Source organism: Branchiostoma floridae, chromosome 6, assembly GCF_000003815.2.
Source record: "Branchiostoma floridae strain S238N-H82 chromosome 6, Bfl_VNyyK, whole genome shotgun sequence".
NCBI classification, from domain to species: domain Eukaryota; kingdom Metazoa; phylum Chordata; class Leptocardii; order Amphioxiformes; family Branchiostomatidae; genus Branchiostoma; species Branchiostoma floridae.
Window position 1 is genome coordinate 26,138,575 of NC_049984.1, and position 24,070 is coordinate 26,162,644.

Sequence of the window (24,070 nt, forward strand, 5' to 3'; positions counted from 1 at the left end):
AGGTGGTAGACATTCTGGCGACGTCTATGCATTATTTTTTTCACTCTGAACAAAATATAATTCATAAGAAAAGGATGAAAAATTTTCGCCGACTTTTTTAATGGAGTTTTTGCACGTTATAACAAAGTGTAATTCATAAGAAAAGGATGTAACATTTTGCCGACATTTTAGCAAGGAGTTTTTACAAGTTATAACAAAGCGAAATTCATGAGAAAAGGATGTAACATTTTTGCCGCCACACTTCAAAGCAAACGACAAACCAATGACGTTATATAAAGAGAGTCTACTACATGCGCCTAGTATGCGGAGACGGCGGAAACGCATTGCTAGGCAGAGGGAGTCTCAGTGATCGTCACACTCACAGGTATGAATTATAAAACTTTTATCTGTTGATGTACTAAATGGAAAGTTTTGCCGAGATTTATATTCTTGGATGAAGATTCAATGAGTTTTCCTTATACCATAGTAAAATTCCGTTTAACTAGCTGTTTGGACTATTTACGTATTGTATATATTATGACTTATTATATATTATGACTGGCTGCCAAAGAAAGTATGATGAATGAATGAAGACCTTTATTGTACGTTTTTGCTTTCTAACAAAGCACAGGTCAAGGTGAATAGGGTACATTTCCTAGTGACATTTCAAGGCTTATCAAGTAGCGTGTAGAGTGATACATATACTTTTAAACGAAGGATATTTCCGTTCGATTTTAAGTTACCTGTATAAAAAATGTAAGGCGACTCGCCATTTAGAACTCTAGGCTAAGCGGTGACCTTATCGTTTTTCTCCTATTCACACATAGGCAAACCCCCCTTGGGCAAACTGAGCATGGATCCCACTACCCCCACTACGACATGGTTTTGTGGCCACTGCAATCAGAACGTACGCAAACGTACTTTCTTCATCCACAGACAGAAGTACTACAACAAAGCAACTAGAGAATGGAGACAAGAAAATGCGATGAGAAAGCACCATATGCAGAGCCGCGCCAGGGCAGTGCCAGACCCACTCGGCAACGTCAACAGTGATTCTGACAGTGATACTACTACTTCTAGTGGTAAGTTGAATATCATTCCAACTTGGGTAATGATTATGGCGTTTCCCGACATACTAATAGCCCCTGTTCTTTCCTCTCAGTGGATAGAGTATCCTAACGTTAGAAAAATGATGACTTCTTCCAATGCTACCGGCTAGCACGAAGACTTCATATTTTTTATTTATTTTTTTTAGTGAAGGGAATTTCCCGTATCATTCGCCGAGTGACTTAAAAAATGTAGTCATGTGTACAAGAGAAATATAAGCTTGAAACGAACGGCTGAGTTCATTATTAAAAATGAGTTTAAACATATTGTGCGTTTTATTGGCTTCAAGTTGACGCCGTCTGGTTTAGACGTTATTAGATCATATGTCATTTAATATTGATGTACCTGCCAAATCAAGCGAGTTATTCTTAGCAGCAGATTCGATGTAGAACCTTTAGACACATGTATGAAATTCGAATCCTGTAGTCTTCAATATGACGCTAGTGTTACCTCAGTGGGATATTTGAGATACACGATCGCGTAGTGGTAAAATTTTTCTGTGTTTACGCCAATGAATCTCCTGTATCCAATGCCATCTGATATGGTAGGACGTGTATTTTGGATAATCTATTCGCAAAAGATGTGCTGGTACTACTATCCGCGCAGCAAAACAGTTAGAAGGTAAAAAGCAGTCGTTTTCAATACGTAACGTTGAGCACAGCCAAGGTGGGGAGGGGGAGGCTTTGGGTACCCCATGGGTCGTGGCCTCACAAGATAGTGTGTATGTGATGTGTAACTCCCTCCCCAACTTTTGCCAATCATGTTCAAAATGCGAGGGTTAATTTGGCCTTTGAGTTGTTGTCATGACTCCTGTATTTGTGTCTGTGAAAAAAACAAGATGTACCTGACTAATATGTAAACGTTATATTAACTTGTATTAACGTTATACCTGCATACCATCTTCAGTCAAGTAACATTCATCAGGTACATAATGTTTTTTATAAAATAAAATGATATTAATAAATATGTAACTTTACTTCCTATCACGGAAGCTCATCTGTGTTGGCAATAATCATAGTACAATGCTACACTTTCTTTCAAGTCACAAGTTTTTTCTTAGTTTTTTTTTTTTTTTTTTAAATTACCACCATCAGAATATTCAAGGCCAAATGCAGAAACCACCTTTTATCTAATCACTAACTTGTAAAATTCTAAACCCTTTCCAATCGTTCCATCTTTTCTCGATCTTTTTCTCGCTTATTGGTGTTTATACTGATGATGATGATAATGGTATGTATATTGAGTATAATGATGATGTATTTTGTTCCTTGTAAAATTACTGCTACTTTATGATGTATTATGTATTGCTGTTGTATAGTCTGATATTCAGTCGAATGAATTGTTTATTGTAATGATTTGTATTTGTATGTACTAGTGACAGCCGTTACCAGCTCCGCTGCCTGGCTGTCACGTGTCATGCATTGTAGCATTCCAAATAAATGAAATGAAATGAAATGAAATTTTCAGCGCCTTCCTCATATGTAAACCGGAAGGTGGCGTAACTTCGGCATACCCACAAGTTCACAACTTCGGATTAATTTTTAATTGTCTCAATATGCAAAAGTGAGGCATGTCTGTTTACTTAATGTACAGAGCTGTCGTCTGGATTAAACACGTGTTCAATACTAGTAACCAATTTTTGTGTCACAAAGGAATTTTAGCAAGCAAGGTCATTGAACAGTGGTGCCTCTTACGTTCAACTTAACAATCATCATGCAAATTTAATACTAATAGTTTTAGACAAGAGGCATAAACTGTACAAAACACCAAAATTGTGGGTCTTGGGAGTTTATCTGACAATTAAACTGACCTGAAATTACTAAGTAATCGTTGCGTCAAACGCCCTCCCCCAATTTACCTCACGGTGATCCATTGACCGCGGTTCGAAGTGTACCACAACAGTGCGGGCACTCTAATTTGTCGTTCACACATTGTATCCTGGCCACAGTGCCATTTTTTGTTTGTTTTATTTGTTTGTAGGTGTGTCTTAGTGATTATACCTAACAATTACAATTAAAGTAGACCTGTGAAGTTATTTTCACAATTTGATAGGTTTTCCAAGTATTGTTTGGTTGAAACCCTGAAATTTTTCTCATGGTAGATGGAGGTACTAGTACTTGGACAAGTCTTTTTTGTAAATCAAAGTTCCTGGATTGTTACAGCTTGTCATGAAGATGTGATTGTTAAATTTATGCATTCAATTTGTTTACTGAGGAATTGCTGTAGTCCATGTTCTCCAAATGCAGACAACGTCATCATATATTCTATTTTATTCTGCACAGAGCCCAGCTCAGAGTGCCCACCGATTGATCTGGACCGCCCTGACACTGACCAGGAATCCAGCAGTACTTCAGAAAGTTTGGTAAGTTGTTTATACTTATAAGCTGATTATAATAAGCACAAACTACAGGGATTTTGATGCTTTGAAAGTAGAGGAGATCTCTATTACTAGCTGTCTAGCTATTCTCCAAGCAAAAGTTGGGTTGCGGAGATAGTAGAGGTCTGGTAAAACTGACCACTACCGTGTCGTCAGCTGTTCACAGTTGCAGCTGTTTCAGGTATCCATTGTGAAGCTGTGTGGTTGTTTTTATTTGGTGTCGGTCTTTTGATTTGAGACGCTGATTTTGCTTTTGATGCGTACAGAATTGTGTTTTACATTTGGCAGTAATAGGTATGTTAGCTTTTAAGGTTTTGGTATAAGACGATGTGATATGTTCTGTATGCTCACTCCCTCAATCACTAGTCGACCCCAGAAGGGGACGGGGTCACACACCACAGAAAACAACACAACCAACATTAAACATAATTATGTCACAGACTATCATTATGTTACCTATGGTCACTTGGTATTAAACCTTGGGCAAGGACTTGCAAGAGAAATTTAATTATTTATTATAACGTTTAGCATTTTGGTTGAAAATGATTTACCATTAATAACGCCACCCTTGGCATCTGTTGTTTGTAGGATGAGAGTGGGTCCTCACAGAGCGACCTCGAGAGTGACGATTCAGTGACAGAAGATGGCGCAGAAGAAAGTGAAGCACCCTCTGAGTCTGACTCAGAGGAAGAGATCTGGGAAGGCAGTGAAGGTGAGGAACAGCTACTGCGGGACCTGCACACCGCTGCCGTGAATGACTCGACTGAGCCGGTCACCAAAGAAGCAAGAAGTGACCCAGTCATCACCGTGGTAACCTGGCTGCTGACATTTTTAGTCATATGGCAGGCCCACTATCATGTCAGTAACAATGGGTTGGAGCACCTGATGTCATTTTTATTTCCTGTCTTAGAGAGTTTGGGAGTAGATTCTAGCTGCCTGCAGGGTTTGTCCTCGTTATATTTGACATGTAAAGTTTTGAGTATTGACAGAGATAATTTTACCAAGTACTGTGTGTGCCCCAACCCTAAGTGCTGTAAGTTATATCCTATGGATAAACTGTACGAAGTTGTTAATGGAGTTGAGAGACCCAGACGTTGTGATAACAGTAGGAAAGTTAGAAAAAGAAACATAAAATGCAATACCATCATATCCAGGGAAATCATTACTACGGTTTCTAGGAGACGGGTTTATTACCCACTGAAAGTGTACTGTTTCAAGAGTATCATTGAATCACTTGAATCTTTGGTGAAGAAAGAGGGTTTTGAAGAGAAGTGTGAAGCCTGGAGAGACCGAAATGTGTCACATATGGGACTGTATGGTGATGTCTTTGAAGGAAAGGTTTGGAAAGATTTTCAACAATGGAACGGAAAGGATTTCCTCTCTGTTCCACGCAACTATGCACTCATGATGAATGTTGACTGGTTTCAGCCATTCAAGCGTAGAAATGATTATTCTGTAGGTGTAATATATGTCACTGTAATGAATCTGCCGCGGTCAGAGAGGTTTAGATTGGAAAATGTCATGTTAGTTGGGGTTATTCCTGCCCTTGCGAATGAGCCTAAGTCACTAAGTACATTTTTAGACCCTATTGTGACAGAGTTGAAGTTCCTCTGGGAGCAAGGTGTGTCCTTCACCACGCACATGTCTCCATGCTTTCCATTGAAATTCCGAGCTGCACTTTTGTGCTGTGCTGCTGACATACCTGCTGCAAGGAAATTGTGTGGCTTTTTGGGTCATGCAGCCAAATTAGGCTGTTCAAAATGTAAAAAGGAATTCAAACGAGTTGATAATAAAGCCGACTACTCTGGTTTTGAACGGGACACCTGGCCCTTGAGGACTGATACAGAACACAGACGGCAGGCTCAGGTAATCAATAGGTGTACGAACAATGCAGAGAGACTTAGACTTGAGAAACAGTTTGGCACTCGGTACACTCCTCTTTTAGAGTTACCTTATTATCAGGCTGTTAGATTTTGTGTAATTGATCCTCTCCACAACCTTTTTTTGGGAACAGCTAAACGTATGTTTAAGACCTGGGTAGATCGGGAGATCTTGACGAAGGCTGATTTAGTTGAAGTAAGTAAACGCATTGAAACTGTTGTTGTGCCTCCAGGTATGGGACGAATTCCAACAGGAATTTCATCTAATTTTGGTGCATTTACTGCTGAGGAGTGGAAAAATTGGACGCTTTACTATTCAAGCTATTGTCTGGATGGTCTCCTTCCAAAAGAGCATATGGATTGTTGGCAAATGTTTGTGCTGGCATGCAAAAAGATATGTCAGCCTGTTGTGAGGGAAAGCGAAATAAACTATGCTGATGCTGCGTTTGTGACCTTTGGCAAAAAAGTTGAACATTCAAATTTGTTTGGAAACTCTTTCGTCACTCCCAACATGCATCTTCACTGCCACCTAAAGCAATGTGTTCTTGATTATGGGCCAGTGTATGGTTTTTGGCTTTTTAGCTTCGAGCGGTATAATGGCATTCTTGGTTCAGAGTGTACCAACAATCGTGGAATTGAAATCCAATTGATGAGAAAATTTCTTGTAAGCGGGTTTGCTCATTCCATCCCTTTACCAACAGATCTATGGGAGAAATTTGGCGTACTATTTGCAAAATTTTACTCCAAGAGCAGTAATTCAGATATTTCACCCGCTGTTGAAATTGATCTCCAGACGATGGCTACCACTCTCAATGTGTCAGATATTGATTGGTCTGAAGACCCTGAGACGATTCAACTACCCATCAATTTCACAAGAGTGTCCTTATCAAGAGATGAGAAGCGTTCTCTTGCTAGTGCATATTCCTCAATGTATCCTGAAGATAGCATTTCAAATATGGCTGAAACGGTGAGAAAATATAACACTTGCCAGGTAGGACAAGAATTCTTTGGCTCCAAAGTGGCCTCTAGGTCAAGAAACTCAGCTTGTATCATGGGCCGATGGGCATCTAATGAAGGTGATGTTGACATAGGTAATGGCTTGAGACCTGGAATGATTCAATGTTTCTATAGACATACTGTAGAGATTAATGGAAAGCCAAGTGGCCATGTATTTGCAGTTGTGGAATGGTACAAGGTATCTCCTATGAAAGACAAAATCGGCCAGGGGAAATGTTGTACCGTATGGAGAAAGGGTTTTGTGAGTCGAGGTGGTGCCTCATTTGTACCTGTACAGCGTATATATAGTAAAACTGTGTGTGCACACACTAAGGTAGATGGACAAAAAGTGGTTATTGTCAGCCCTGTTGTCAGAAAAACATATTTATAAAGTGTTGAAGAAGCACTGAGTTTTACTGTAGTACAGCGTATTATTTTGGCTCGAGATTAGAATGATACTTGATAGTATGCAGCATCCCGCTCTCTGTATATGCTGCTGTTGAAATAAGCAATGCTGAAGCATGGGGGAATGACTGTATTGAAGATTGTTCCTTAACCTTCACCGTGTAAACAATTAAGTAATGTCTGTAAATATCCTTGTACAAATAGTAGTGCCAAAGCATTGATTAATGGACTGTGAGCAAGGACTGTAATGTGTGAATTGGTTCTTCAAGATGTAAATGATTAAGTACTGTCCATATGTATTTCTGTAGAAATAGCAGTGCCAAGGTAACAATGACTGATAAAGTGAACAAGGACTGTAATCTGAAGATTGTTTCTTCACCATGTTAACGATTAAGTACTGTCTGTTTATATATCTGTACAAATAGTAGTGCCGAGGTATCAATGACTGATAAAGTGAACAAGGACTGTAATATAAAGATTGTTTCTTCACCATTTTAGTGATTAAATACTGTCTGTTTATATATCTGTGAAGTTTGTATTAATGCTAAAATGAACAAGGACTTACATGAAGATTTTTCTGCAGCACAACATGTACTATATTATAAAAAATAGCAACACAATAAAATATCACGTTCTGAAGATGCTGCTTGTTTGTGTTTATAAACTTCAGTTGTCAAGAAAAGAACCACAACATAGCTACGACTACTCTCAAAGCAGAATTATTTTGGATATTTTAGACATTTTATGTCAGACGTTCTATTTTGTCAGGTTTTCATTTTTGGCAGCCAGTCAACGTTTTGCGCCTAACGTCTGCTTGGAGAGTATCTAAAGGTGGGTTCACACGTGCGTATATATTTAAGTCCGTATGAGGCGCGCATGGGAGTATTTGCCTCCACCAGGGCCCACAGGTCGCTGGAAAAATAATAGAAATTGGACAACGTAGACAGATAACATGTCGGACGAGTTAGCCTGGTCGCTAACCATACTTCTCGGTCAGCTAATTCATCTGGCATGTTGTGTATCTATATTTGTCCAATTTGTACTATTTTCCCCGCGACCTGTGGAGCCTGGTAGAGACTAAGAGCTTCATACGCACCTCAAACGGACTTGAATATACACGCATGTGTGAACCCACCTTTAGGGCAGCACCCATGGATTGATGACAATACACATCGCAATAGAAGCTACAGTCTTTGATTTATTTACAGTAACAAGACAGCCTTTGTGGCACAAAACATACCACCATCATGATTTATTTTTAGTCAATAAATCTGACGTGTGCTGTCATAACTTGAAATGAACACTGTTCTAAACAATTCAGCTAAAGAACGAATATACAGTATGATAGCGTGTACGTACGTCTGATGTATAAGTTTGTTTACATAGATCAGCTGTTAGTCAATAGTGACCAATTACAACTTGCAGCAAAACAAACTAGGGCCCCGGTGCCAGAGCAGACACAGCCTGCATTAATGATAGACGCTGGCACTTGTCGACATGAGTACACTCTTTATATACAGCGTCCAACTCCCCATCAGCAGTCTTTAACTTACGCACAACTTTCTCTATCATCTTTCCAAATGAATAAATGTCAGTCAACACTGAGTGAACACTCAATCTGTCCCTGTATAGACTAGGATCTATGTGCGGATAATCAACAGCACGCTGTTCCCTCTCCTGTCTACTGAGGTGGTGATATCCATAAGACTTGTGCATTTCACAACTCTTTCCAAAGTCTATGATTATTGCAGTATAAGACGCATCTGTCTTCTCTACACAAACATTGTTTAGCTTTAGATCACAATGTAGGAAGCCACACTTGTGGATGTGATTGAGCCCTGCAGCTACCTGGCAAAACAAATCTTTCCACTGCATAAGATTTACAAATGACAAGCCTTTGTAGAGCGCTTCTAACAAAGTTACAGATGTTTCATTGCAGCCATGAAAGGATGTTATTAACAGGAAAGGTGGTCGGTCCATGGCTACACCAACAAGCGCTGGCAATGACTTATGAGTAAACATGTTCATTAAAACCTTCGCTTCGTGAACTAAGTCTTGTTTTATTTCACGCTCTGGTCCTACATCCTTAAACTGTTTAACAGCCACATTAGATCCACGGTATGAGTACAGTTTACATTCACCGAATGTCCCCTCCCCAAGGATAATATCATTACCTAACAATGGGTGACGCACGGGTGTTAACAACGTTCTGTCTACACAATACGAGGCTGGTATTGTTCCTGTCCGTCTCACGGGTGGCCTGGCATTCATGATAATCTGTTTTTGTGATTGTTCAATCTTAATCTTATTTCTTAACATTACTTGAGTAGCCTTGTAGTCTTGGATTTTGGTGCGTAGTGTTTCGTTTTCCGCCATGAGCTCATGTAACCGTGCCTGCTGACACCCTTGGGCTTGGCTCGTAGTTGGAGAAAGTGTTCCATTCGGGCTGGCTGAACTCTCGCCGGTTGTAATCTTCCGAATGCCGTAGTAACATTTCCCGTGGTTGTATGACCGCTCTTTCTTACATCCAGGGAATGCCTTTGTGACTATCGAGCCGGCATTTTGTTGACTGATGTATCCAAATTTACTGCGCAAGACGTCACGGATTTCTTCAACAGGCACTTTGGATGCATTTTTGCCCCTGCTTGCTCCAACGCGATACGAAGTATCCGATTCGTAGTGTGTCTTCAGCCTGATAATGAAAAAAATTGTTTGCGTTTTAGTTTCAGGTACATATACAAATCAAGATTCTGAGATTACTTCCGGGTATCTTGAGTGGCCGTTTCCAAAATCAGTTTCCTTGAGTAACTGCTCTTTGGCCTTATTAATCAAGAAAAACCAAGGAGCTTTTATCAGAAACACGGCATTAAACAATTTTTACTTTCAAGCAACCGTCGTTTCTAATTTCAGAGTAAAGTGGAAAGAAGCTTACCATCTGGCCTTTTCTTCGAGAGAAGACAGTTGTGTGATCTGCTCCATACAGTCTCCACGATGAAATGAATAGCATTACTATAAACAGCGTCCTGGCTTTGTTGCTTTGCCGAAAGGCACCAGTCTGACGGGTTCTATTCATTAGCATAATTCAACGCCAGCAACGCCTCACAACACAGGACAAAAAGATTGAATTTAGCATACAAGTGCAAGCGTCCTAAGTGTCTTGACAAATTCAACTAAAAGAAACAAAGATAAGCACGAGAAACCAGTTTCTATAGCTAAAAAACGATAATACTGCCTATATAGCAAATTTAAAAATTCTCGACAAGGCGAAAGCAGACATAGAAATATAAAAAGTAAATGCTTAAAAAAAGGCAGGTGTGTTTTTACCAGGGTTAACAAAAATTAGATTGGTAAGCATTTTCGGTGGAAAGGTTCCTGTGAAAAGTGTTTTTCCGGCCCTTTTGACGAAAACAGCTTGTTTATGGCCCATCGAGTACGTAACAACAATTCATAATCTTCTTAGAATAGCCTGCCTGTCTTACACCTAATAACGGAACTGGTAATATAAGCCAAAAGCATAGGAAAATCCTGGGATAAATACTACTTATTTTTCCACTACTAGTATAGTATTACATGATTATGTAAAGTCAGCTCAAATGAAACGGAATGACATCGGAAAGATTGTATCTGTTATATGTAGATTTCACACATAAGAACATTTGCCTTTCTGGGTTAAACTTAACACGCTAACACAGCAGGAGCTATCAAGTTCAAGTTGCTGCCTTAGTGAAAGTCACATGTGGTATATTGAGCGGAAAATACTTATAATTTGGTAAAAGCAATGCCTCTTGTTCAAATAATGATTAACGCTACCTTTCCGACATCTTTTTTCCACCTATACATAAAAGGGGGGAGGTTTGCTTAAACCTCCCCCCTTCTATGTAAAGTCAGCTCAAATGTAACGGAATGACATCGGAAAGATTGTATCTGTTATATGTAGGTTTCACACATAAGAACATTTGCTTTTCTAGGTTAAACGTAAGAACGTAACACGCTAACACAGCAGGAGCTATCAAGTTCAAGTTGCTGCCTTAGTGAAAGTCGCATGTGGTATATTGAGCGGAAAATACTTATAATTTGGTAAAAGCAATGCCTCTTGTTCAAATAATGATTAACGCTACCTTTCCGACATCTTTTTTCCACCTATACATAAAAGGGGGGAGGTTTGCTTAAACCTCCCCCCTTCTATGTAAAGTCAGCTCAAATGTAACGGAATGACATCGGAAAGATTGTATCTGTTATATGTAGGTTTCACACATAAGAACATTTGCTTTTCTAGGTTAAACGTAAGAACGTAACACGCTAACACAGCAGGAGCTATCAAGTTCAAGTTGCTGCCTTAGTGAAAGTCGCATGTGGTATATTGAGCGGAAAATACTTATAATTTGGTAAAAGCAATGCCTCTTGTTCAAACAATGATTAACGCTACCTTTCCGACATCTTTTTTCCACCTATACATAAAAGGGGGGAGGTTTGCTTAAACCTCCCCCCTTCTATGTAAAGTCAGCTCAAATGTAACGGAATGACATCGGAAAGATTGTATCTGTTATATGTAGGTTTCACACATAAGAACATTTGCTTTTCTAGGTTAAACGTAAGAACGTAACAAGGTTTGCTTAAACCTCCCCCCTTCTATGTAAAGTCAGCTCAAACGTAACGGAATGACATCGGAAAGATTGTTCAAGCCGCTGCCTTTGTGAAAGGCGCATGTGGTATATTGAGCGGAAAATACTCATAATTTGGTACAAGCAAGGCCTCTTCTTCAAGAATAAAGATAAACGATACCGTTCTGACATCTTTTTTGCACCTATACATAGGGGGAAGGAGGTCTTAATAGACCTATACTAATAAGAGTATGTAAAATGTGATCAAATGTAACAGAAATGCAATGAAAATATATTATCTCCCATGTAATTTTTACCTTAGAGAACTACGAAAATGAAAAAAGGCGAAGTTCAACTGATTGTATCTGAACGTATAGTCGGTTTAAAGCCTGTAGATAACTTCTGTACATAAGCAATACCCGTTTCATCTATACGGCACATATAAGAATGCTTAAAGGTTATGTTTAGATATCACATGTATTTAATTTACCTTAACGAATACGGAAATGTTGCGGAAAGGTAAAACAATAGTTTCCGTGGTCTTTACGATGCCGTAAACCCTGCGGAAATATTTCCCCACCTTTAGGCTTCATTTAAGTATTTCGGAAAGTAGGCTTAAATATTCGTTTTCGTGCTGTGTGAGTAGGGGAAGTAGGCAATAAAAAGGAATGACACGTTCTAACATTTGGATTTATGCACCCGAAATCGGTCTTAATACCGAAAACAACTTGAAATCTACCGAAAACAACTCGAAACCGTCTAAAACATATCAAAGCAATAATGAACAGCCGATCAGAACTTTAAAACAGCCGGAAAACAACTCGTTAACAACTACTTATGTCTATTTTATCTTCATCTACTGGTTACTATCCCTTGAATTATTTAGATTCATATAAATTCTATATATGAATAAAACAACTATAGATTCATAGATGGAACTGCTGGACTATAACTTGCTAAATTGATGTCAGCTCTTTTCCGTCAATGTTGTGGTGTCTCGACTGTGGGCATGTCGGAAAAGTGGCATAGCAACACCCAGGAATGATGTCGAATGGGTCCTCCATCTTCAGCTCTTCTACCAGTTGTTCTGTTTCATGTCTGAGATCGGGAACTGTGTGTTTACCTTTTGCTGTGTATAGGGAGATGTCACTCAAATGTGCAGATGGTTCACTCAACACTCCGAGGCTGTTTCCTTCTCTTGTCACTGTTGCGCCCGTCATGTTTGGCCCCAACCGTGTCAGACCATCCTCCGCCTTCTTGTTCAGGATTTCCATAGCAAAATCTTTTGGTATATTCTTGCCAGGCAGTCCATGGGCATTGATGGTCTTGTTGTGAAGAATGGCAGCAGAAAGGCGTGGTGTCAGAAGTGAATTATGCTGTGCAATGTACTGGAATGCCAGGTCTTTGTAATGGTTGTTTGTTTTGGAAGTACTGTTTCCGTCTCCGATTGTTTGACAAGATCAAACAATCCTTCTCTTGCCACTGAACAGTTATACTTGAAATCTTCCTTCCCTTTCTCCGTTTCAATCTTACTGTTTGGCTGCTGCTTCTCTTCTACTCGGGCTTGTACATCAACAACAACATCCATTTCCTCTTCCACTAAATCTTCTTGCACCTGTGCTGCCAATCTTTATCATATACATGTATCTCCATGTCTTCTTCAACACAGACCTTGTGTGGCATAGTGCTTTCTAACAGTCCAGCCTGGATAGCCACAGGCAACTCTTCCCTCAGGTATGACATCATTCAGCACATCATCTGTGTCAAATGTCGGCAGTATGTGTTTGTCTACAACTCTGCCAATGACATTCTTCAAGTATTTACATTTTGCTTCCTTTTCAAACACCTCGATACCTCAAGGTGCACTGGCATGTCTCTTTCAAGGTGGCCATTCCAGTTTCCTCAATTACAGCAAGTACCAACAGTCCAGATGTTACGAACTGGAAGGACTCTCTATTCGGATGGAAGGAATCATTGACGTGCTTTTTGGCATTCCTCCTGAATTCGAATGAAGTGCAATGTTACCATTTCTCTATCGTATCCTGGGCTATAGTATGCGTCGTACACATCCTGGAGAGATTCAGCAGTTACCAGCTCGAGTCCTTCAAGACCGTCAAATGGAGCGTAGTTTCACTGGGGAAGTCACCCCGGCGAACAGGCTATCCAAGTTTCGATCAGGCATCAAGCACAGCTGGTGCACTGAAGGCGGGTCGCCCAGTACTTCAATGTGTCAGCGCCGTGTAACTACTCAAATGCACGAAACCCCCGAGAAATGGATTGGGAACTGGTAAGTGTCCACACAGCAAAGTAAAACCTCTGGAGCGTCCTGCAATAGCTTTGGTTCAACTGTAAACACGGTGTTTACTGGAGCTCCCGGGATACAACCATCACCGGCACTCGCCATTATTCACAATATGACGCCACGGCTCGAGCGTATATATACTGGTGGCGTGGTGGCGACGGGCAGCTGGTGGTTGTGACAGCGGCAGCTGGCGGTGTGGTGGTGGTGACAGCGGCAGCTGGTGGTGGTGACAGCGGCAGCTGGTGGTGGTGACAGCGGCAGCTGGTGGTGGTGACAGCGGCAGCTGGTGGTTGTGACAGCGGCAGCTGGTGGCGTGCTGGTGGTGACCGCTGGCGACGTGCTGTATTCCAGCAGCGAGGCAGATGTCATCTTGTAGGCCCACTTACAGAGTAACTTCTCTCTTGGGAGAAATCGCCCTTTCTTCCACACTTGTTGCTTCCATTAGTGCTCTGCGCGGGGCCTCCAAGCGGTGGTTGCCATCAATTATCTCTATACAGTACTTGTGCAGCTTTCCTTTGTCAAAGTCCTCCACTATAGGGCAGTCTTCCCTCTTGATCAAACTGATCAATGACTCTGCTGACTGGAAGGGTAAGGCTGCCAGCTGCCAGGAAGCTACTTTCTCTTTCATTATCGCAACAAAGTCGTGGCTGGACGTTGACCAACGTACAACTATCTTGTGCCTTCTTTCAACTTCAGTCATTTGCTTGTCCAACTGCGAAAATGAAGATTGGTAAACAGCCACATCGCTCTCCAACATTATTGAAAGTATCTATTCCTGAACTGTATTTAACTGAAGCAACTTTTTGTCACCTACACAGTTTTTGACATGTCTGCTTTTGAGGTGGGTCGCTTTCCAGTATTAATGACATCCTTTTCTCTCTCAGCCCATGACTTGATTTTATCCATGGACACATTTGCATCAGCAATGACTGCATTTAGCCCTTCTTTGACGACACAGCCAGCTTTTTGTGCACTTAGTTTCTTTTTGACAAGTGCGACTTCAATATCAAGTGTCTTCTTCCTGCGTGAGTAATGTAAGAGCCTATGTGTCAGCAAGTCTAAACGGCGCGACTCAGTCATTTCTTTGGTAATCCATGTGCAATGTCTAAGGAAGGCCTACGTTCGCTGTACTGCCTCCCCATAAGTCTGAACCGTTCCTACTTGTCTACGTTACTTGTATTCTATCCATGCGTATAATGTATATTTTTTTTTCAATCAAAAGATATGCTTACTTTGCGAGGGGAGAAGTTCGCAATTCTTTTCAGAATGTGATTATGGTCCTCCCTGTCGTGGTGCTCTTAGTGGGTAATGGTGCCTACTTCTGGTACATATAGGTCCTTAGTAAAGTCCTCTCCCTAATGCCCCTCCACCCTTGCTCGAAACCGTATGTTGCTCTAATGACCTCAGAATTTCCAGTTCTGATTCCTGGATGTGGGGCCGTCATGTGTGATATGTATACCCTTCTGGTATCAAATCGTTCCGTATGTGGTGAAGTGCGTCTTCAAAGGCCAGACTGTCTTCTTCTTGCAAAAGGTGCATCTTCATCAGCACTTCATCCGGAACACATGTCTGTGTTACTGGTGGATGGGCAGGGTTGGCATCTAAGTTGAGCAACAAAGCACATCAAAGTGATCAACACCATCCTCTAAAATGTCAGGACAGAGTTGCAGTTGTAAACACATAGCATTGAAATAAACCATGACAGGGTGTTGTTCATACTAAATGAATTTTTTCCGGTTGTTGGCATGTACAGCTTGCATGACAGTATTTCAAAATAGTATTTTTTTTTAATAATCAAGAAATGAAATCAGTTTGTCAAACTTACAATCAATCTGCAGCATTTTCTTCAAATTAGCTTTGCTCATCCTATACACTTTTTCCCTGGCGTCGTGAATCAGCTACCAAAGATGGAGAGGCCGGGTGTCACCCTGGTGTCGTCGGTGTACTGAACATCAGTGACAGTTTCTAAATGGCAGAAGGCATACGTTTGAGGTTTACAAAATGGTCCCTCTGAGGTCTCAGTGGAAGATACACAATAAAAAGAAAACATTAGAAATGTCCAAATAATGCAGACCATAGGCTCACATAAATTTATGAATAATGAAATAAAGAGCTTACCAACATCTAGCAGTCCATAGAATGCCATCCCCGCTTTAAGGGTTTTGGTGTGAGGTCCTTCTGGTGTACAGGAATACGTCCAAAATGATTATATTAATAAACGTAACATTGCAATATGATAAGTAAAAATCAACATTAGGACAATACGTCATATGACAACATAAATAAATTGTGATTAAATTTAAAGTAAAAACTACATTATGAGCATCTTCTTCCGTGTCTTATGCATAATAGATGAACGTGGAAACACGGGCGATGTATTTGTCCTTCTCCACCCGCCCCTAGACCTACGTCCAGGCCTGGACGCTCCTCGTCCTGAATGAAGACATGAATAAATCAATACATGAATAAATTAATACATCAACACATGAATCAATCTCGAATAAATGCACAAATAAATTAATAACAATACTAGTATCAGGGCTGAAATGCGTACATCGTTCAGGTAAAATACTTTAAACAAAATGTTTTATACTTTCAAAAATTACAACTTACGGGCCACTCTTCCATTGGCACGCCGGCCTCGTCCCGCCGCTGCCTGGCCAGGTGATGGCTGATGGTCCATTTGTTGTTGAAACTGTATAAAGATAAAATTTCATCAACCTATCATTTATGTAAACGTTTAAAGCTGCCTTGCCATGTAGTTTCTTGCTATGTTCCATTCTAATGTAATATCACAATTTCTGTGACATCTGAAAGTTCTACTTTGATGTAAGACACACTTTTAGCCTGAAGAATATTACTAGCACTCAGACAAAATCAGAATGTTGTGGCATTTTATTCACAGAACATAATACATGTACTTCCTTAACCTTTTATTGGAGTCCACTTTGACTCGCCTCGGACTTTGAACCAGTCCTTGCATGACAGCAGCAGTCTTACATTCTTCTTGGTCATCTCTCTTGGTTGTTTGAGGTTAAATCCCTCCGGCAGGCCCTCCACAACAACTGATCTCCTGCTCACTTGAGCATAAGGAAAGCCATTCTTTTCTGATGCAAGGTCTGAAATTATACAATCTGTGAGTCAGCTATTCCACATACAATGACATTCAAATATTCAAGAAGGACAAAGAATTTTAATGCTTTCAAATGCTATATACTCAGTATTTATGTATGTCAAATTCAGTCAAACAACATGACAATTTGTATCATCCACAGGCAAGATGGTTTATTTATAGAAAACTCACATTGTAACAAGAAGCAGTGTTTGAAATACTTTTTTAACCAGGTTGTCCAGGCAAAAGCCAGATTGTGCCAACAACATTTCAGGTTGCCCCACTGTTAAGTTATTACTTTCTTCAAATCAGCCATTTGTCCTTTATCTTGTCTTCCCGTTACATGCAATCACTTTATCCTATCAAGAAATAAATACAAAACCTTATCCAGGTATGTGGGGGGAAACTGCAAACATAAAACCACCACAAACATTTCTGCAATGCCATTACTGACAGGCATGAAACATGTTACTTACGCCATGTGTTGTTGAGGAAGTCCCAGGCCTCTTCCTGCAGGTTACTCTCATCTTTGCCTGAAATTGAAATATAAATTTGTCGCATCAACCAACTTTCAACCTTCTGACTTTGTTACTAACACACATTTGCTAGTGTTAAATCTTATGTATATGTAGATCAGTTGCATGCCAATACTATTTGGGACGTTAGGTGTTTGATTCTTTTTTTTTTTCAATGTTGCATCATAAGCTGAATGTCTTCTAAACCACTTTGTTCACTTGTTTTAATTTTTTTTTGTTTTAAGTTCCTTATGCAAAACAACACTTTTAATATGAGTACTGTATATTCCTAACACTTTCCATACTTACTCTCTTTTGTGTGAGCTGTCACAAACTTCCACTCAATGTCAACATTTTCCTGCAGAAACCTGATCCCAGCATCTGTCCCCAGCCTCTTGGTCTTGTTTGTGTGGTGGTCCAATGTCATGGCCAAGACCGCAACTTCTTATCTTTGACATCTGAACACAAATTTGATACATTTACTTTCCATTCACAAACATCATACTCATCATGTCCTGTTATAATCACACTGTGACTGTAAATTGCAATGTCATATGTTAGCTATTAAGAAAAATGTACTGCTTTGTTGCTTTTTCAGAGGTGTCCAGCTACAAACTGGAAATTGGAAATATTTTTGGATTCTATGACCATTTGCAATTTACCAGATTTTGTGATAAAAAGTTTTGCAATGAGTTGGAATCTACTGACAGGAAAAGAGGAATGTTCAATATTAAACCACGTGCATGATTAATGAATTCAATGCAGAGGACTTCTAGTAATTTAATCATCATCATCATCATCGCGGGCTGCTTGCCCGGACCAAGTCCACCCTCTCCTACCAGACTTCTCTGTCCCCCATAGCAAGCAAGCAAGCTTGATGGTACTTACACACGTATGCTGAGGGCTGTGCTCAACAAGTCATGGAAGCAACATCCTACCAAGGAACAGTTGTATGGCAATATTCCTGCCATATCAACCATCATCAGGGAGTAATTTAAAAACAACAGAAAAATAGGTACGTTCCAAATACTCAACTATTTCCATCATCTGCGTTGAGAGTTTGCCTCTCCTCTTCAGAGCAGTCAGTGGGCCCTGTGGATGTAGTCTTTGTACTCGGCTGTCTGGTTTTCTGTAATGCTGAGTTCGTCTGAAGGCTGGCACTCTGTGATGCTGAGTTCGATTGTAGGTACACGTTCCCGTGTGACGCTGCATTCTGTTGTAGGTACATATTTCCGTGTGACGCTGCGCTGTGTTGCTGCTCTCCTTTTTTCTTCTGTGCCAACTGCTCTGCGGCTGCTGCAGCACGGGCACTAGTTTTTTGGGCACGCTTGCTACATCTTGAAGTTGGTGCTGTGGCTGGTGTGGGAGCTGTGGCTGCTGCAGCACGGGCACTGGTTTTTCTGGCATGCTTGCTACATCTTGAAGTGGGAGCTGTGGCTGCTGCTGCACGGGCACTGGTTTTTCTGGCACGCTTGATACATCCTGAAGTTGGTGCTGTGGCTGGTGTAGGAGCTGTGGCTGGTGTGGGAGCTGTGGCTGGTGTGGGAGCTGTGTGGCTGGTGTGGGAGCTGTGGCTGCTGCAGCACGGGCACTGGTTTTTCTGGCATGCTTGCTACATCTTGAAGTGGGAGCTGTGGCTGCTGCTGCACGGGCACTGGTTTTTCTGGCACGCTTGATACATCCTGAAGTTGGTGCTGTGGCTGGTGTGGGAGCTGTGGCTGGTGTGGGAGCTGTGTGGCTGGTGTGGGAGCTGTGTGGCTGGTGTGGGAGCTGTGGCTGGTGTGGGAGCTGTGGCTGCTGCTGCTGCACGGGCACTGGGTTTTTCTGGCACGCTTGCTACATCTTGAAGTTGGAGCTGTGGCTGCTGCTGCACGGGCACTGTTTTTTTGGCACGCTTGATACATCTTGGAGTTGCAACTGTGGGAGCTGTGGTGTCTATGAAGCAATGGGTAGGAGATATCTGCTGTATATTGACAAGGAGTGCCCCCCTCGCAGCCTTAGTTGCTACTAATGGCAAAATGTCCTTCTTGACACACATCTGCCAACCAATCAGACCCTGCCTCTCCTAGGCCTCGTTCAGTCCTGTAGAATGATATTTTACCACTTTCACTTCAATCAGTCGCAATTGGTAGTATACGTCATTCCCGGTCTGAGTCCAAGAAGTGACTTCATTGAGGTATCCATAGTTGTAGATATGAAACAAATTTGTCAGTTTTAAAAGTTGAACCAAAACACGGCTAAAATGATATGTTTCAAATATCCAGTAGAACATTGGGAGGAACAGATTAAACAATTTTAAGCTTTTTATTTTACTTTAACCAATATGCACTGATTAAAAGAGATCAACCTGCCACACTTTGCAAAGGCACTGAGGAAGTAAATATGAAAAGTTGAGGATAAAGAAAAGCCTGACTTTCATTACTAAGACTCTAATAGATTTGCATTGTCTATTATAGGTGGTCCATGGTACTGCTTATGGTAATGTAGTTTCGCCATGGTGGGGAAGCCATTGCCACAATGAGAAGGATGGGATTTGTCAGGCAGGTGAACAGTAGTGTGTTTCTGTAGTCCACATGTGTTACAAATGTGTTCCAACATCACATGTATGGCGTCTACATGTTTGTGGAGGCTGGAGTGATCGTCGAAGCACTTCTCACACCTGGTACACTGTACTCCCCTCGGTACCAGCGGTGGTGCCTGGCCTGCAAGCGTCTGCCGGTTGAATGGCTGGTCACATTCTTCACAGATGTGGGGCTCATCAGCTGTGGCCTTTTTTCCAATCGTTATCGGAATGCCATTGTCAATTTGAAGTTTCTGCAGAAGAATAGAGAATGTATGTCTTGGAGAGGATTCAGCTATGTTGTCGGACACTAAAAGTTTCATAGTTTTCCAGGAGTGGCCAAAACATGTTAATTCGGATCCGTATAAAACTATGGGCTTTACAAATTTATCAAAAAGATTTTTGCCTTTGGTATTGACATATTTTCCGTTAGTAACTGATTTTATTTTTAGAAATAGCTCTCTAGCTTTAGATTTTAAAAACTTTCTGGCCGTTTTAGACTTGCCCGAAGACGTTACCGGTATACCAAGATAAGTGTAGCTGTCCGTAAGTTTTTTTCTTCGCCATATAAAGATTTCTCTACCGCGCCTCGTTGTAACAGGTAAATATTTGCCGTGAAAGTTTAACGAAGAATTGCATGACAAGGTAAGCCTTATTATATAATTATTAGCAGGCGGGTGCGACGTCGGTCAGGCTAAGCTAAATACGTTTAACTGATCATCTATATATATATAGATTCCTTATTAAAGCCAGCAAACTTTCCCAGCCTGTTTTGTGCTTTCACTGCACCACTTGCTTCTTTTTCTTTCCTTTGCCTTGAGAGAGGGAGTCAGGGAAGTATGGAATAGATGTGTTCTTATGACGAGATGTACGACACAACGGAGTGAAGAAAGATCCAGCAGTTTTACTTGATTTTGCATCGTTTACATTTGAATAGAATTCTTGATATTTCATTTAGTCCTATTTATGTTATACATATTAATGTAAACACATCGGACAACTGATTTCTCAGAACGTAACATCATTTAAAAAAAAAACCTTTCCTGTTCAATGGATGTTGATGACGTGCTTCACGGAGCTCATGTGAAGCTCAACTGCTCCTCGCAGCTGGGTGATGATATTCGCCTTCTCTCGGCGGTTCACCTCCAGATACACGGTACCGGGAATCACGCACCCGAGCCTCTGTTTGCCTTGGGCTTTTCAATGCTCTCCCGGAACTCAGCTCCCCATGCCTCCGCTGCTTCTTAGACGTAGACCAGCTTACGAAGGCGGCACCGGACACTGTTAATCACAAATGTCCGGTAGACCTCCTCCGTTACCGGCACACGTGGTCTGACGTGCTCCGGCAGGCGTTCCAGTGCTGGTCGTCCATCCTCATGAAGAAGTCATTCTTCATTCGCTGAACTATGATCCTCACTCACCGTGGCTTCCCTATTTTATTGTAGTCCCAGTTTTTAGCATGTAATTGATATCCATGTGTATTTGACGTATGTATCACATGTTCACAGCAAACCACACGGCGTCATTAAAAAGAGAAGTACATCCTTGGTTTCAGAATAATTTGTACCCACCCGGTAGTTTTCACATCTATCATGATCTATCTAATCAGGTCAAGTTTTACACAACACAGTTCAATATCGGATGAAATCACTATGTCCTCTTATCCCGATACTCTCCCATGTTTGATGTGCACATCAGATACCTGACGGACATACTTCCCAACATTTTGCTGTGTCGACCCTTTCAGAAGCATTTGGGAGTCTCCTTCTAATCTATGCTCGATGCAGGATACGACTCGTCTGACTTGAGGATCTGGGCAGAACGGGGGGCTTACCTGAAGTCGTCACTATGTCTTTTTAGCACATTCATAGAAGGAACAACGGGAGTCCCTTTGAATTTTGACCATGGGAAGAACTTTCCTGGGCCAAAATTGATTACGTAAGTGCGAGTCCGACCAGAAGAAGGACTTTTCAAATCGTTACCGGAATGATAATGTCAATTGGAAGAATAGAGAATACATTTCTTGGAGAGGATTCCGCAATGTTTTCGGCCACTGAAAGTTTCACAGTTTTCGAGGAGTGGTCAAAGCTCCTTTCGTTCTTCTGCATTGTATCGGAACGACATAAGCTTGTTCAATGCGCTAAAACCTGTTTAAAAAGGGGGGAAAGTCTGTAAACTATAGTGCAGTCTAGTTTATTTGAGTCCAAGATTTCATCCAGCATTGTCTGTATGTCCTTCTCCTTCCTGGCCACAGTTCGTTCTCTGGACTTCACATGACTGTTACATTTCTGCTGTAGGTCTGTGATGACCTGTCTTACAATCTGGTTGGTTTTGTGGACTGTTTGTGCTGACTGAAAGCTCTTGTTTGATTCTTCCGTCTGAAGCCTTTTGTTTATCTCACCTGCAGCTCATTCGTTGATGATGGTGTCCCAACCGACGGTAAGCAGGCCATCAACATCTGTCTTCCTCAGCACTGATGGTTACTTAGATACTACATAGTGATGTACAATTACAATAATACACTCACACTTCTGAATTACAATAACCATTCAAAATAGTTAGGATTCCTGAGCCACAATGTTATTCAAAAAGACACTTGCATTTTGAGTTTCACAAGAGATGTTCGAATAGGTACATAAATCATGAGCAACAATAAATTAGTCAACGAGTTCTTGGTTCATGAGTTCATACAACTTGACAGATCATAGTCCCAGAAAAAAGTTCAGAGAATTCTTAGCATTCACAACACACAGGTATAACAAACCTGTTTAACTTCCATGGAGTCCTTGGAGGTTTCAAGTACAATGTCCAAAGCGTCCACTTTCTTCACAGTCTTGCCGTTTTCAAGAAGAAAAGCACATGTGTCCATAGGTGGAATCCAAATAGAGATCCTCCGGTCCTTGGCCTTGGATACCTCTGCGTCACGGTCAGGAACGAGTTTTCAACGGGCCTCCTGAAGTGGCCTCGGGAGATGCTCGTGCACGACGACGGAGCTGCCTATCTTCTCCCCTCGTAGTTTCCTCCCAGCACGCAGGATAGAGTCCTGCTGTTGAAAGTTTACCAATCTCGCCAACATGGGAGGATTGGGTCGAGCCTGTGTTAGTTTAGAAAACCGATGCACGACTACAAGCGGGACCGCATCGTGTAGGTTTAGCTGACCGCAAATGAAGTCTCTAAAAAATTGCACTGAATCTTCGTCTTTGGTCCAAGTCAGTCCCCGAATAATCAGATCATCCTTCATATGGAATATCTCTCGGCTAATAAACATGCTCTTATGCGCTCCCGGCAAATGACACCTCAGGTACGCTTAACATTGTATGCTGGGTTTGTTATCTCCCGTAGCAGACTTGCACATAGACCAATTGCTTTTTAAAGTAAGTTGTCTCTAAATTCATGTTTTGTTACGTCTCGTTGCTCCTTCGTCTTTAGTGGGGTTATGGAACGATCATTAATTGCCGGGGTCTCAGTACACAAGGTTACTGTTATGTATTTTTGTTGATTTGTGTCAGAAGTAGGGGCGGGTCATTTTATTTCGTACCTTATATATGTCTTGTTTCCAGCCTTTCTATTTCTTGTCGTCACTTTGGCGCTTTTTTCACTGGGAAATAAGCAGGAGAACGTTATGTTATGAACTTTTATGAGATTATATTTAGTTCGATATATGACTGTTTGAATGTGGCCGTTATGGCCGTGTTTAGGGTATGTTCCGTCCCATTTCAATTTCAATTCATCCCGAGGTTCTTTGATGTCGTTTATGGCCTTCACCTTCTCGGGGTCTGGCTTGACTCCCTCGGCTGAGTAGACCATTCCAATTTGCATAAACTTTCCTTGATTATACATTTTGCTGCATTCAGTTTGATGCCAGCTTGTCTGGTCTTCTCTATTGCTTCGTGCAGATGGAAGTCGAAAGCGTCATCTGTCTTTCCGTACGCCTGTATGTCGTCCGCAATTCCGATTGATTGCCGCATCTTATGGTCAGACTTACCTGGAATTTCAAACCTCTCTCGGTACGTTCCTGGACAGCATAGCCACCTATTGTTAAGGAAAAATGGTGAATAGTTGTAATAAGGTACTGTTACGGCTTAAGCTTGGTCAATGGTGGTGTTACTGTTAGGCATGTTGCTTTCTCTCTGGATGGGCAGTACCCTTGTTCGACTTTCAAGACCATGTAACCTTGGAAAAAGAAAAAAAAAAGTTAGCGTTTGCTTTCGTGTGTAGAGGGGCGGTTCGCGATAG

The 24,070-nt window shown here is 41.3% G+C and overlaps 3 protein-coding genes across 3 annotated transcripts; 1 reads left to right on the forward strand and 2 right to left on the reverse strand.

Annotated features, from left to right (window-relative positions):
- Positions 1-832: 832 nt before the first annotated feature.
- LOC118418252 lies at positions 833-7,344 on the forward strand. Its single transcript, XM_035824097.1, has 3 exons — positions 833-1,061; positions 3,369-3,448; positions 4,052-7,344. Exons 1-3 carry the CDS (start codon positions 833-835, stop codon positions 6,728-6,730), a joined length of 2,988 nt encoding a protein of 995 aa, XP_035679990.1. The 3' UTR covers positions 6,731-7,344.
- A 753-nt stretch (positions 7,345-8,097) lies between these two features.
- LOC118418253 lies at positions 8,098-14,016 on the reverse strand. The gene is made up of 3 exons (XM_035824098.1): positions 13,789-14,016; positions 12,381-12,670; positions 8,098-9,436 (listed from the first exon to the last, which is right to left on the reverse strand). Exons 1-3 carry the CDS (start codon positions 14,014-14,016, stop codon positions 8,179-8,181), a joined length of 1,776 nt encoding a protein of 591 aa, XP_035679991.1. The 3' UTR covers positions 8,098-8,178.
- Positions 14,017-18,686: 4,670 nt separating this feature from the next.
- LOC118418254 (gamma-gliadin B-like) lies at positions 18,687-19,178 on the reverse strand. Its single transcript, XM_035824099.1, has one exon. The coding sequence runs from the start codon at positions 19,176-19,178 to the stop codon at positions 18,687-18,689; it is 492 nt and encodes a 163-aa protein (XP_035679992.1).
- Positions 19,179-24,070: the final 4,892 nt, after the last annotated feature.